Source organism: Ailuropoda melanoleuca, chromosome 4, assembly GCF_002007445.2.
Source record: "Ailuropoda melanoleuca isolate Jingjing chromosome 4, ASM200744v2, whole genome shotgun sequence".
Classification (NCBI taxonomy): Eukaryota; Metazoa; Chordata; class Mammalia; order Carnivora; family Ursidae; genus Ailuropoda; species Ailuropoda melanoleuca.
The window spans coordinates 92,271,720-92,285,927 of record NC_048221.1 but is presented as its reverse complement, the minus strand read 5'-3'; the positions used below and the strand labels follow the sequence as shown (position 1 = coordinate 92,285,927).

Here is a 14,208-nt window from a genome sequence, read left to right as displayed (position 1 = left end):
TGTAGAAATTGCAGAGCTATGAGGAGGCTTAGGAGCTAGGACGATCAGAGCTTCACTGGAGTGAACTGGGTACCAGTCTGAGCAGTGTGCACTGGATGGGCGGGAGGCCGAGATGCAGTTGCCGCTTAGGATGTTGTCCTGTCCGGGCTGAAGCGATGGGGAAGGGGAGGAGAGAAGCAGGAGCTGCACCTGCAGGTGGGGGGAGAGGGGGTTGTTAAAGGTGGTTCAGCTGGAAGAACTGGAAGAGCCGCAGTAGGGGCCATCTATGGTATTTATGGAAGAAAGATCTGGAAAAAGATTTATTTCACAAGGAAAGACAGTGAGATAAACTTTTAGAAGTTCGGGATTTTAAAAAGCACTTTTATCAGTGTTACCTTCCTTATAAAAGTTCTGTAATACAAACAGGATAGCTGTTATCTTTTTTTATTGTTAAGATAAGGAAATCGAGGCTCTGTCAGTTTGAGCGTCTTGCCAAAGGTCACATTGCTGGTCCTTTGTGGAGCCAGACTAGCCTCCCGTATTCAGCAGTGTTCCTGAACATGCTTCCTTTCTGCTCCTGTCCTCCGGCCACTCTTGCTGCTTTTTTTTTTTTTTTTTTAAGATTTTATTTATTAGAGAGAGACGGGGAAGGGGCAGAGGGAGAGGGAGAAGCAGACTCCCCATTGAGCAGAGAGCGCCAGAAGGGGCTCGATCCCAGGACCCTGGGATCATGACCTAAGCCAAAGGCAGTCGTTTAACCAACTGAGCAACCAGGGCGCCCTCTTGTTGCTTCTAGTAGCTGTGGCCTACCTTATCAGAATTAGGCTTTTCTCGAAAGCATCATCCATTCAGACCTTGGATGACTCCATCCAGAACTACCTCAAACCTCCCTCAGCCAGTAGGGAATTTGCTAGTTTTTAGGGAAATAGTTGTCACCGAGCTAGCTAATTTCCCCATCTTACTTCCTGTTATTCTTGGTCATCACCCCAAATACATATTTCTCCGATAGTCTGTCTGCTTTTATACTGAGTGATCTCCAAACTGATTTGCCGTTGCATGACTTTAACCCACCCTCTTAACACTATTTGCTTTCTTCCCAGACCTCTCCAATACTTGCCAAGGTCTGTGGAAGAATACTGCAGGCAGGGGTGCGCTTGGTCAAGTGCAGAACAGCAAGAAGGCTAGTCTGGCTGCAGCGCTTGGGTGGGAGGGACAGTACTAGGAGGTAAGGTCAGAGTTAAGCAGCCGGCAGGGCATGTGGGCACTTGAAGACATAATAAGGAGTTCAGATTTTATTCCAAGTCATTTGGGAAGCTTCTGAAGCTTTTTGTGGTGGTTTTGTTTTATTTTTTACTTTGCTGATTTTTTAAAAATAGATATAATACACCCTCTTAGTATTGAAATTTAAAAGGGAGAACATAGGGGCGCCTGGGTGGCACAGCAGTTGAGCGTCTGCCTTCGGCTCAGGGCGTGATCCCGGCGTTCTGGGATCGAGCCCCACATCAGGCTCCTCTGCTATGAGCCTGCTTCTTCCTCTCCCACTCCCCCTGCCTGTGTTCCCTCTCTCGCTGGCTGTCTCTATCTCTGTCGAATAAATAAATAAAATCTTTTTTAAAAAAATAAATAAATAAAAGGGAGAACTTAAAGTTACTCAGAAAAATAAAAAGCAAAACATATGCCTTGGTTTTATATTATAACCAATTATGGTAGAAAAAGTGTGGGGAAATAAAGAGCAGGGACAGAGTAGACAGACTGCGGGTGTGTCAGATGCAGGATGATGCCGCCCCGGGCGTGCATGTCTGTCTCCTCAGACCAGCCGCGTGGTGCCTCAGATAGGATATTCGCTTGGTGGCTGCCCAGGAAATATTAGTTGAAGAACTGAATGGATGTTGAATGAAAATTTCTCACAGGTAGAAAACTAGCCTTGTGTTGAAGTATTTCTACCAAGATGCCCTTAGAAGAACCCATAAATAGCCATAGAGACAGAAGGAGGACAGATTCACTGGAAGGTTTTGTGATCATTTAATGTTTTTAAGGAATTATTCTAAGAGATGGTTTTATTCTGTGTGTGGAGGACAGGCTCTAAGAGGTGGGGATAGAAGAGAGAGTAGTTAGGAGAGTGTTGCTCTGGTCTGGCTCGGAGATTTTGGACTACATGATGGCGTTAGAGTCCCCTTAGGGAGGTGCGCCTATAGGACCTGCTCGGGGTGGCTGTAGAGAGGGACAGGAACAGTCGAGGGGCACTGCCGTCGGGTGCCTGGGGGTGGGATTTACTGAGATGGGAAAGACTGACAGGAGAGGGGGGTTCCGTTGTGTTCAGAGTAATGTTCTGGGGGTGGGGGGAGCACTGTTCATGTGGGAAGTGAACGTAACTCAGTTTTTTCCCAGATAGCTTAAAGAGATATAATCAGACATAATAAAATTCACCATTGCTGATGTAAAATTCTGTGAGTTTTGACAAACCTCCACCAGGTGATCATAACCCTAACCTTCACAGCAGTCGCGATGAAGCGCTGTTCCAAAGCCCTGCACACCTCCTTGTGCCCCTTTGTGGTCAGTCCCTTCCCCACCTCCAGCCCTCAGCACCTACCGACCTCTTGAGTCTGTGCCCCTGTGGTTTTGCCTTTGCGATAAATTGTCATCTAAAGAGAGGAATGGAAAAATGGCCAGACAAGGTAGAGTGAGATAAAAACCGTAGGGGTGTGGGCCTGCTGGGGGGTGCGTCAGGCTAGTTACAAGTTTGGGGCGGACAGTTAAGGTTGTGACCTATTTAATTTAGTTTTCAAAATCGTATGTAATTCTTTAAAATGGTAGTGTTGTTTCCCAGATGGGCAGTGGACACTCCTGAGAAGTAGCTGTTTCCTATGGTTCCTTCCTAAATGATTATATTCACAAACTTCCCTTTCAGTGAATTTGGGCGGTTTGAAGGATCACATTAAGGAGATCCAGAGGTGCCGGCGTTTGATCCTCATTGCCTGTGGGACAAGTTACCATGCTGGTGTAGCAGTAAGTGGCTTCTTAAGATTTTCACTGTTTGATGTTGGGTATCAGAAGGTGTCTGTGACGCACCATGTACACTTATGCTTTTTAAAACATGTCACCTTTTCATGTTGTTAAGACAAAAATCAGGAAGATTGGGGGCGGAAATGTTAATAGCTGCTTGGAATTATTTATCAGTGGAAGATTTGCTTTAGGAAGACCCTTAGATATACAGGTAGACTTTGTGGAAGGCAAAGAGCGGGAAGGTTTTTCTGTAGAGCAGTCATTAGGTTTTGCTTGTCATTATTTTCTTGGTTCAGACAGATGGCTGGTAACATGTGCGAACCTCAACAGGATTTTACTTGGTAGGCACATTTCTGCCAACGAAGGAAGTCTGCTTCTTGTCAGACTTTGTTCTTTATTTTTTTGGAAGCTAAATTAAAACAAATTTTATTTAAATTTTTTCTACTTTTATTGAGAAATAATTTACATACATCATTGTATAATTTTAAGACCTATAACATGATGGTTCAGCCTAGATATATTGGGACATGATGGCCACAATAGGTTCTGTTAAAATCCATCTTTTCATAGAGGTACAATGAAAGGAAAGAATAAAGGAAAGAAATTTTTCTCGGTGATGAGAATTCTTAGGATTTACTGTCTTAACAGCTCCCCGTATATCCTACAGCAGTGTTTGCTGTAGTCGTCATGTTGTACGTTACATCCCTGGTGCTTGTGTATCTTCTCACTGGAAGTTTGTACCTTTTACCACCTTCCTCCAATTCCCTCTCCCTGAACCCTACCTCTGGTAACCACAAGTCTGATCCCTTTTTCTGTGAGTTTCTTTTTGTTTTGTCTTGTTTTTTAGATTCTACATATAAGTGAATCATACAGTATTTGTTTTTGTCTGTGATACTTATTTTGCTTAGTATAACGCCCTCAAAATCCATCCATGTTGTCACAGATGGTGGGATCTCCTCATTTTTCATATCTGAATAATATTCCTCTGTGTGTGTGTATGTGTGTACACCACAACTTCTTTATCCATTCAGCAATTGATGGACACTTAGGTTGTTTGTGTCTTGGCTGTTGTGAATAATGTTGCTCTGAACATGAGGGTGCAGGTATCTTTTCAAGTTATGTTTTCTTTACCTTTGGCTCTATTCCCAGAAATGGAATTGCTGGATCATATGGTAGTTCTATTTTTAATCTTTTGAGGATCCTCCATAGTGTCTTTCGTGGTGGCTGCACCAATTTACATTCCCACCAACGGTGCCCGGGGTTCCCTTTTCTCCACATCTACACCAGATGTTATCTCTTGTCTTTTTGGTGATGGCTATGCTAACAGACACGAGGAGATACCGCATTGTGGTTTTAATTTGCATTTCCCTAACGACTAGTGATGTTGAGCATCTTTTCATGTACCTGTTGGCTTTAGGGAAATGTATATTCGTGTCTTTTGCCCATTTTTAAATTGGGCTATTTTTTTTTTTTCCAGTTGTATGAGTTCTTTATGTTTTGGATATTAGTTCCTTACCAGATACATGGTTTGCAGATATTTTTTCCTGTTCTGTAGTGTGACTTTTCGCTTTGTTGATTCAGGTTTCTTTTGCCGTGGTTTGATGTAATTCCACTTTTTTATTTTTTATTTTGTTGCCTGTGCTTTAGATGTCATAGCTAAGAAATCATTATCAAGACCCATGTCAACAACTTTGTTCCTATGTTTTTTTCTAGGAAGTCCCTGGTTTCAGGCCTTTCATTTAAGTCTTTAATCCATTTTGAGTTAATTTTTGAGAAGCTGAAATTCTGTATCAAAGATGTGTGTTGGTTGTCAGTGCAGAAGCATAGGAGTATGATGGTCTTTTAGTCCAATAGATTAGATCCAGGTGTAGTTTCTTGTGAAGACACCAAATGGAGTTGGTGTCGACTCCCCATTAAGTACAGAAGACCCTTACACTTTCAGTTTCTACTTCTAGAATTGATTCCAAAGTTTATGACATAGTGATTTGGGGGCAGAAATATCTATGATCTGTATTTGTGGGAGCCAGTCTTGGAACTAGTGATGGAAACTGGATGGTTGTCCAGCCCTTGCATCTCAGTTCTCTCACCCACCCACTCCTCAGATCGTGTGGTCTAAAAAGGAAAGTCTAGGCAGTATTGAAGGGGAGAGTTCTAAGAAAGTGCTTGTTTCAAACAAGGGGGAAAAAAAGGAATTAAAGACATGAATGTAAATGAAGGGATTGGCCAGTTCCCTGCTGGCTTAGATCTGTTGTTACTGAGTGAGCCCTCTATTCAGAAATAAAAAATTTAACTAAATGTTTCATCTAATGCTAAACCTGAATTTTAGGGCAGAAAGTATATGCTATGTTAGAATTCTCTAATTATGAAATTTGAGAAAATATAAGGTTTGTTTTGTTTTTTGGTAGATGCTGAGACTACTATATTTAACAAACATTAGAAGTCCTTTTGGGGTTTATCATACAAAACAGTGTCGTTAATTCTATCTGGTTTGTGTGTGTGTGTGTGTTTCTTTTGGTGGAGTCCAAAGTGAATGATACATATGCATAAATTCTTTTTTAATATATAATATGTATCCTGAACAAGAACAATCAGCTAAAATCATTCTAAGTATAGTTTGCCTTTCAAAATGTTAATTTTCTCTGGATTTTTGCAGTGACATACAGTAGAACTTATGACAGCATATTAGTCTCTTACAATGCAAATATGTCATGCTGTGTATTTATAAAGAGTTGCTTCCACTGAAAGAAAAAGATATTTATTAGCACAGATAAACCTTGAGATTTCTTTTGCAGGGTATATTTAAAAATATCTGGTAAGTTGCTAGATTTGTATCTTTCTTTTTTTATTTCGAAGAATAGAATTCCAGTGTAACATTTATATTGTAAATGAGGGAGTAAAGTTTGATTTTTGTTTGAGGGAAAACGTCCAGTATTTTAGGGTCAGTAACTTATTTATGTATTATTAGTAAGTAAAATACTGCAACGGAAAAGATTTGTTAAAAATAAGATTTTATCTTTGAAGACTTTCTGTAAGTGATTATAACATTGTTAAAAATTGCCAAACTAAAGTTACAGAATAAAACCATTTAGTTTACTTTTGTGGACAAGAAAATTAAAGGGATATGAAGTAAAGGACACCTGTACAGTTCTTCACTCCTGTGAAGGAGGAATGCAGTGATGGGGCAAGAGATGGGTGGGGCCCTTTGCCTAAAGAAGCAGGTGGTCTTCACAACAACTAAACGTATGCATCTGTAGGACCTAAAATTGTTCTTGCCTAAAAGTTTATTTTTTCTATTGTTTTAAATTTTCTGATGTTTAGAGCAAAAGGAATTGAATTAGAATGGAAATTAGTAAAAGAAATGCTAGGGTGCTGTTTGAATAGAAGCATACTACCCCCTACTTCACTCTCCATACTACAAAATTTGGAAATAGTGAGCTTTCTTAAACAAGAGTCCTAAAGTGTATTGACTTTTTTTGGGAAACGTTACTACTTTATGAATACATAGTATTTTTGAAGTGTTTAATTTTTCACGGGATGTTTAGGTGTCTGTGGTTATCTCCTTTGAACTCTCTCAGTGACTTGGTATTATATGAGTTGTCATTTCAAGATTAGGAATTGGGAAGTTAGAAATAATATACAAGCTAACTCAGAACAGTGCCTATTCTTATCAAAACATTTTATTTGTGTGGGTGTATTTGCTTTTAAGAATACATTCATTGATAACTAAAGAGACTTGTACTAAAATGTTAACAGTGCTTATATCCTGGCTGGTGGAATTTTGATTATTTATTATGCTTTAATCAGTATTGTTTGTATTTTCTAACAATGCATGTGTATCATTTTCATAATCAGAAAAAAATGAAAAGTGTACGTTGACTCCAAGGAAGTCCAGTGAGAAAGTGTTTGAAGTTAGGTGATATGACCAAATCATCTTTTCTCTGCAGACACGTCAAGTTCTTGAAGAGCTGACCGAGCTGCCTGTTATGGTGGAGCTTGCCAGTGATTTCCTGGATAGAAACACGCCAGTTTTTCGAGATGATGTTTGCTTTTTCATTAGTCAATCAGGTATGCTAATTTTAAAGACTTGAAGGAAAGGAAAGTCATTCATTCTAATAGTTATAGCATGTCTTGGCAAAAAAACCTGATATTTAAAGATAAACAGGTATTGCAGATGACCTGACAAATACAGATTTATATTGATCTTACATAATTCTCTATGAATTAGTAAAAGTAACACATTTTACACTCAAGGAGCTGAATTTTCAAAGACAGAAGGAAAGGAGATCCTAAGAAGTAGGAACTTACTATTGAAAGTTTACAAATTTATTATTTTAAAGTGCATGTTTTTGTTGTTGTTGGGTTTTTTTTTTTTTTTTAGACTGACTTATTTTAGAGAGCGCATGTGCAACCCGGGTGGGTGGGCAGAGGGGGAAGAGAGAGAGAGAGAGAGAATCTCAAACAGACGCCCTGCTGAGCATGGAGCCTGGCGTGGGGCTTGATCTCAGAACCCTGAGATCACGCCTTGAGCCGAAATCAGGAGTTGGATGCTCAACCAATTGAGCCACCCAGGCACCCCTTGTGCATGTTTAAATTTTGCTTAAAACAAATGATACTGTTCAAAGTGTAGTCAGTGTTTTGTTTTTGCATCTAAGAAACAGTATCTGCTGACTGCTCTGTGTGTTCCTCTTGTCTTCCTTCTTACATAGGTGAGACGGCAGACACCCTGATGGGTCTTCGGTACTGTAAGGAGAGAGGAGCTCTCACCGTGGGGATCACGAACACCGTGGGCAGTTCCATATCGAGGGAGACAGACTGTGGCGTCCACATTAATGCCGGGCCTGAGATTGGTGTGGCCAGCACGAAGGTAAGTTCCTGACGAGTTCTCTTGATTATCTAATCATAGTGCTGGTGGAGCACACTAATCCATACCGTAGAGTTCGTTCGTTAGCACTGATGGAACTCATATAGTTTACTAATCATTGTAATTATTGTAAGGTTGAACGGTCAATAACAGACACAACACTTACTCTTCTGTCCCACTTCCATCTTGAGAGGTTAAAGAGACAAGTGTATATAACATACATGCTGGCTGTTTCCATTCATCACTATATTCCTCCTGCTGGTGCAGCGGGTGCATGGTAAGCCTGACGTCCTCTTCTTTTGTTGAGTATGGTAGGGAATTAGAAAAATAACAGATTAGAAACATCCAGCTTAATTCCAGTAATCTTTGACATTTTAACTTATATACTCATAGCTTCTAATAAATATGCCAAAATATGCATATTACCTGTGAAAGTTTGTAAGGGGGTGTACACTTTTTGGTATAAAATTCCCCAATTTAAAAAAATGAAAATGACTATTATATGACAATATCTGTTTCTCTTTGGATACTGTATCTGTGGAGACTAAAGCACCTTTTCTTTTTTTAAGGCCAGTTGAGACACTTTGCTCCTTGAAATTGGAATATACATAAATGTAGTATTAGTAATAAAAATAGGAATCTGAAAATACAAAAGATGTTCTCTCTCCACAGTTGTATTACTCTTCATGATTTCAACATTTCTGTTTTTCTGATTAAGCATGATATTTCCTGCTGATTGTCTAATAAGATGTTTAGGTATTGGTGGATTTGATTCTAATGAAGGATGTGTGAAGGATGATGTTAACATGTACAGAACCACATTTGAATTTTTTTCCTTTTAAAGAGCCTCAGTTTTTTTGTTTTTTTTTTTGTTTTTGTTTTTTTTTGGAAAATTTGTGATTCTTATGTAAAATCTCTGAGGTTTTTTTGTTTCTTGGTTACTTTGATGTTGCTAACACTATAATTTACAGAAAGCTGAAACCTGAATTTTCTCCATGTGGTAATTAAAACATGTAAGATGTTTGTGCTTGGGTTTCCATTCTGTGCCTGAATAAATAACCAGCTGCCCTCAGCAGCAGCTTATGGATTTTTGGAACAGTATCCAGACAGACAGCTTTGATCACGGATCGGAATTCCAAAGCCCCTTTATTCACAACACATGGTGAAACAAGGGCTTCACCGTGGCATGTGTGGGATATGGGGTCCTACCACTGAATGGGTGCTCTTGACTTACCTTTGTAAAAATCTTTCTTGAACTGGGAGTGCAGGGAAAGTATAATTTTTTTGACTTCTAATTCTCTTCACAAAAGCTTCAATTTTCTCAACATTTTATTTTTATTTATTTTTAAGATTTTTTATTTATTAGAGAGCACAAGCGGGGGTGGGGGCAGAGGGAGAGGGAGAAGCAGACTCCCCACTGAGCAGGGAGCCCAAAGTAGGACTCGATCCCAGGACCCTGAGATCATGACCTGAGCCGAAGGCAGAAGCTTGACCAGCTGAGCCACCCAGGCGCCCCTTCTCAACATTTTATTATGATCATTTTCAAACACACAGTGAAGTTAAAGGAATTTCATATTAACACCCATATGTCCATCACCTAGATTCTACCATTAACATTTTTTTCAGCTCTGTTGAGGTACAAATTTCACCACTGCAACATTCACCAATTTTTGGTGTATAGTTTTAGTAAATTTGGCTGTGTAACTGTCACCACAGTCCTGTTTTAGAAGACTAACGCACTTGAAAAAAGTTCCTTCGTGCCCTTTTACAGTCAACCCTCACTCCTACCTCTCAGCCTCAGCCTGTGGCAGCTACATTTGCTTTCTCTTGCTATACTATCTCATCTTCCAGAAATTTCTTATAAATGGGAGTGTATAATACATGTCTTCTGTGTCTGGCTCCTTCTGTTTAACACATGGTGAAGCAAGGGCTTCACCGTTGATGTTTTTGAGATTTTTTCATGTTGTTATTTCTAGCAGTCGTTCTCTTTTTTAAAAAAGCAGGTCCTTTTAAAAAAATCTTTTTTTTTTTTTTTAAGATTTTATTTATTTATTTGACAGAGATAGAGACAGCCAGCGAGAGAGGGAACACAAGCAGGGGGAGTGGGAGAGGAAGAAGCAGGCTCTTAGTGGAGGAGCCTGATGTGGGGCTCGAACCCAGAATGCCGGGATCACACCCTGAGCTGAAGGCAGATGCTTAACCACTGCGCTACCCAGGCGCCCCTAAAAAAATCTTTTTATTTTGAAATAACTGTAGATTTATAGGAAGTTGCAACGATAGTACAGAGAAGTCCATATATTTCTCACCCAGTTTCCCCCAATGGTTACATCTTGTATAAGAAGAAAAGCATCTTTTCATAGTACATATTTCATAGTACATCTTACATAATTTCTTTTAAAAAATAGCTCCCTTAAAAAATTTTAGTTAAGTATGGCAATTTAGTCTTAATTTTTCTTGGACTCTAATTGTTTTCTTCAATTGCCTTAGACATTCTGGGCTTGGAGTTTATGAAAGTTTTGTAGTGTTTGGTCATAGAGAGTTTCTGAATGGCAAATATAAGTTTATATGTTAATAGGTGATCAAAGAAGTCCATCATTGGCCCTAATCCCTGGCCCTGTGATGGACCTAGACCAAGAATTCTGTAATCTTGATTATAAATCCCCAACTTCATCTGAAAAACTGTCAGGGTTAGAGAGATTACGAAGTTTCTCATAATATCAGACCATAGACAGTTTGATATTTCTGTAGGAATCGATGGGTGTAAGTGTGCAGATTTAGCAGTTTTTTATGTTATTGCAGGTGTTTAAAATTTAACCACAGTACTGACTTTTGTTGATTTTTTAAAATAAACTGATAAAACTTTTTGGCTGAATATAAAGTAAAACCGAGTTTAGAAGTTCAGAGTCACCATTTTCCTGGTGAATTCTTTCAAACCTCAGTAAATTCTAAGTGTGAGGTGTAACTTACTTTTCTCATAATTGGATTTCTGGTATATACAGGTGAAATGAAAAACATGAAATTGGAAATTAAGCTGTAATGGAAACAGTGAAAAAATGTGTGCGTTAAAGCTGTTCTTTTAATATTTATACTTAAAAACCAGTGTTGAGATGTCTTTAGTCCAAATAAGGAAACTTTACTCTGTAGAATAACATTTTTAGTCATGGGCTGGAGGAACTGGAACTCATCTGATTGGTTTGAGTTGGAAACAGTTAGTATGCCAGGGGTCCCAGATATTGGGTCCTCTTCCCCTGTCCTGATCATATGTTTTGTGATTGGTTTATTGAAAAGTAAGCGTCAGTAGGAAAAGGTAGACTGGAAGGGACTGGAATTTAGAATATAGATGTGCTCGTTAGCCTGAAGGCAAGAGACTGCAAATCTACGCCGTGCTATGGGGAAAATATCCCAGCCTGCTGGTAGACCACATCGTAGCACAGGAACAGGTAGCTGTGGAGGAATGTATGAGTAGCTGGCCGCTGGGAGTCTCATTTAACTATTGGGAAGGTCAGGAGCATTAGCAGATTGTGATTTTATTATACAGGAGGCTCATTATCCACATTATGACAGGAAAATAGTCACTAATGAGGTGATTCCTTATTCAGAGATGAGTAATAGAAATTCAGCCTATAATCTACAAGAAAACCCAGAATAAATTTCTTATTGTTAAAATTATACATAATATTGTAGCTGGCCACACCACAATACTCCTAGTGATTTAATAATAAAAATATAAATAAAACACTCATATGCCTGAAATGTAAAATTTAGTTTCTTTAAATGGCTGGTGAATTAGAAAGGTGTCAGAACTACTGTTAAAAAGACTTTAGTACAGGGCCGCCCGGGTGACTCAGTCAGTTGAGTGACTGACTCTTGATCTCAGGGTCCTGAGATGGAGCCCCTCTTCGGGCTCTTTGCTCAGCAGGGAGTCTGCTTGAGATTCTCTCCCTCTCTGTCTCTGCCCCTAACCCCCTTGTGCGTGTGTGCAGTCTCTCTCTCCCGTAAATAAATCTTAAAAAAAAAAAAAAAAAAGGAAAAGGAAACCCAATAAAGCAGAAGGAGGCTAATAATAGAGATGAATGAAATAAGATTCTCCTTATTTGCAATTGATATGATGGACTCCTGCAGAGCTTAAGCATAGCAAGTGAGAGACTTCTTAGAATAAGAATTCATATGAAGGTTTTATATAAAATATATACAAAATATTTTCCCTATAAAGTGACAGTGGCTACTTAGATATGGGGGGTTGTTTGGAGGCAGATTCTGTTTTCAAATAGCTATGAAAATGCTTAAAAATAACTTCACCAAGCAGTGCGTAAGATGCTTCAAAACGCTTGTTGAATAGATGAAAACTATATAACTTTATAGACTTCTAAGATTTTACCACGAATTGATGGAAATACCATATTTCTGGATGGGAAGATTGTTCTGTAAAGAAATGGCAGATCTGGGGCGCCTGGGTGGCACAGCGCTTGAGCGTCTGCCTTCGGCTCAGGGCGTGATCCCTGCATTATGGGATTGAGCCCCACATCAGGCTCCTCCGCTATGAGCCTGCTTCTTCCTCTCCCGCTCCCCCTGCTTGTGTTCCCTCTCTCTCTGGCTGTCTCTATCTCTGTCAAATAAATAAATAAAATCTTTAAAAAAAAAAAAAAAGAAATGGCAGATCTGTGGGACAGAATCAGTTCTGCAGCGTGACTCTAGGGCATCAGAGGGCTGAGACTACAGGAAACGTCACAAGCCAGGAGAGAGAGGGTGGGTGAAATGGAGGGATAATTGGCTATTTATAACAATAAAAACACAAGTTAACACCTTGCGCTAAAATCAATTTCAGATGAACTAAAAAGAAAAAAGAAAAAGGGACAGGGAAAGCAATAGAATTAAGAAAATTTAATAATACTTAACTGATGTTAGGATGGATTAAGCTTAAAAGTACTACTTAAAAGTTAAAAAAATAAAACTTCTAAGTTAATAAACACCATTATAAAAGCTTTAACCAAAACTGGGAAAAAGTATTTAAAACATAACAGTGAAGACCTTTTTAACACCAACTAAACAAAAAACCCCCAAAACTCCAAGTCCAGAAACAAGTAAAGAATAATGTAGTTAATTCTTACAAGAGAAAGCATAAATGGCTAATGAACATGAAAATAGTCTTTTCAGATATAAGATGTGTATAATAAAGTAGTAGTGAGAGACCACAGTCTAGCAGGCAAATGGTAAAAATCTGTTAAGATAATTTTCAGTATTGCAGAGAATGTGGCAAAACACTCATCTCTCACATTCTCATATAGCTAATGGGAATGAAAATAGTTTTGGTAGTTGACTGCACATTTTAAAACAGTCACCGTTCTCTAGCCTAGGAAAATAAATGTCTCTTAGTTCAAGCTTTTATCGGTGAAAGTTTGTTTTGAGCTTGCGTGTCAGGCATTATGCTAAGTGCTTTACATCGTGTCATTTAATTCTCACGAGAATCCTGTAAATGTACTTTACCAGATGTGCCATCTGACACCTGCAGAGATGAAGAACTGCTCTGGTTTCAAAACTGCACATCACACACTAATAAACAAGAAACAAGGCACTCTTCCTTCGGAAGGTGCTTGCGATTAAATTAAGAATAAGAGCAAGTTATAAAATTATGCCTACAAATTAATTTTCTTAGCCATTTATTTATTTATTTTTTTAATGTTTTTTTATTATGTTAGTCACCATACAGTACATCCCCGGTTTCTGATGTAAAGTTCGATGATTCATTAGTTGCGTATAACACCCAGTGCACCATGCAATACGTGCCCTCCTTACTACCCATCACCGGTCTATCCCATTCCCCCACCCCCCTCCCCTCTGAGGCCCTCAGTTTGTTTCTCATAGTCCATAGTCTCTCATGTTTCATTCCCCCTTCTGATTACCCCCCTTTCTTTATCCCTTTCTTCCCCTACTGATCTTCCTAGTTCTTATGTTCCATAGATGAGAGAAATCATATGATAATTGTCTTTCTCTGCTTGATTTATTTCACTTAGCATTCTCTCCTCCAGTGCCATCCATGTTGCAGCAAATGTTGAGAATTTGTTCTTTCTGATAGCTGAGTTATATTCCATTGTATATATGGACCACAACTTCTTTTTTTTTTAATTTAAAGATTTTATCTATTTATTCGACAGAGATAGAGACAGCCAGCGAGAGAGGGAACACAAGCAGGGGGCCTGGGAGAGGAAGAAGCAGGCTCATAGCAGAGGAGCCTGATGTGGGGCTCGATCCCATAATGCCGGGATCACGCCCTGAGCTGAAGGCAGACGCTTAACCGCTGTGCCACCCAGGCGCCCCTGGACCACAACTTCTTAATCCAGTCATCTGTTGAAGGGCATCTCGGCTCC

The 14,208-nt window shown here is 39.2% G+C and overlaps 1 protein-coding gene across 2 annotated transcripts in view; it reads left to right on the top strand.

Moving 5' to 3' along the window:
- The window catches only part of GFPT1 (glutamine--fructose-6-phosphate transaminase 1), a 61,467-nt gene that overhangs the window by 33,086 nt on the left and 14,173 nt on the right, over positions 1–14,208 (top strand). For both annotated transcript variants that reach the window (XM_034659248.1, XM_034659249.1), the window contains 3 exons: positions 2,888–2,985; positions 6,927–7,047; positions 7,689–7,846. In XM_034659248.1, the coding sequence (XP_034515139.1) occupies positions 2,888–2,985; positions 6,927–7,047; positions 7,689–7,846 (377 nt within the window). The remainder of the gene's footprint in view (positions 1–2,887; positions 2,986–6,926; positions 7,048–7,688; positions 7,847–14,208) is intronic.